This window comes from Apteryx rowi, unplaced genomic scaffold (assembly GCF_003343035.1).
Source record: "Apteryx rowi isolate R43461 unplaced genomic scaffold, aptRow1 scaffold_1334, whole genome shotgun sequence".
Lineage (NCBI taxonomy): Eukaryota > Metazoa > Chordata > Aves > Apterygiformes > Apterygidae > Apteryx > Apteryx rowi.
In genome coordinates, this window is record NW_020447569.1 from 25,316 (window position 1) to 26,447 (window position 1,132).

At 67.4% G+C, this 1,132-nt stretch overlaps 1 protein-coding gene across 1 annotated transcript in view; it reads left to right on the forward strand.

Moving 5' to 3' along the window:
• Positions 1 to 1,132, forward strand: part of LOC112961560 (ryanodine receptor 1-like) — a gene marked incomplete at both ends in the record, with an annotated part of 77,125 nt that overhangs the window by 24,493 nt on the left and 51,500 nt on the right. Inside the window, 1 exon segment of the mRNA XM_026056883.1 lies at positions 883 to 1,128. Within this exon segment, the coding sequence (XP_025912668.1) occupies positions 883 to 1,128 (246 nt within the window).

A 1,132-nucleotide genomic window follows, 5' to 3' on the forward strand; every position in this document is an offset into this window, starting at 1 on the left:
GCTGGGGGGCCAAGGCGGGTGCTAGGAGGTTACGGGGGGTCCACGGAGGATGCTGGGGAGCTGAAGAGGATGCTGGAGGATGCTGGGGGTCTAGGAGGGAGGCTGAGGGACCAAGGGGGATGCTAAGAGGGTGCTGGGGGTCCACAGAGGATGCTGGGGGGCTGAAGGAGGTGCTAGGAGGATGCTGGGGATCTGGGAGGGATTCTGGGGGGGCCAAAGGGGGATGTTAAGGGGATGCTGGTGGTCTATGGAGGATGCTGGAGGTCTGGGAGGGACACTGGGGGACCAAGGGGGATGCTAAGAAGATGCTGGGAGTCCTTGGAGGATGCTGGGGGGCCAAGGGGGATGCTAAGGGGATGCTGGTGGTCCACAGAGGATGCTGGGGGTCTAGGAGGGAGGCTGAGGGACCAAGGGGGATGCTAGGAGGATGCTGGGGGTCTGGGAGGGACGCTGGGGGGCTGAAGGGGATGCTAAGGGGATGCTGGTGGTCCACAGAGGATGCTGAGGGGCCAAGGAAGGTGCTAAGGGGATGCTGGGGGTCTGGAGGGACACTGGGGGACCAAGGGGGATGCTAAGAAGATGCTGGTGGTCCATGGAGGATGCTGGAGGTCTAGAAGGGAGGCTGAGGGACCAAGGGGGATGCTAAGGGGATGCTGGTGGTCCACAGAGGATGCTGGGGGGCCAAGGAGGGTGCTAAGAGGATGCTGGGGGTCTGGGAGGGACACTGGGGGGATGAAGGGGATGCTAAGAGGATGCTGGTGGTCCACAGAGGATGCTGAGGGTCCAAGGAGGGTGATAGGAGGATGCTGGGGGTCTGGGAGGGATGCTGGGGGTCCGGGGGGCTGCGGGGTGCTTTGGGGGGGCTGGCACGCCGGGGAGGAGGCGCTGCCGGGACCACCACGCTGCACACCCCCCCCCCCCCCCAGGCTGCGGTTCCTGCTGGGGGGCCGCCACGGGGACTTCCAGTTCCTGCCGCCCCCCGGGTACTCGCCGTGCGCCGAGGCGCTGCTGCCCCGCGAGCGCCTGCGCCTGGAGCCCATCAAGGCCTACAAGGGGGACGGCGCCGGCGCCCGCAGCCTCCTGGGGCCCAGCCAGGCCCTGGCCCACACCGCCTTCACCCCCTGCCCCGTGG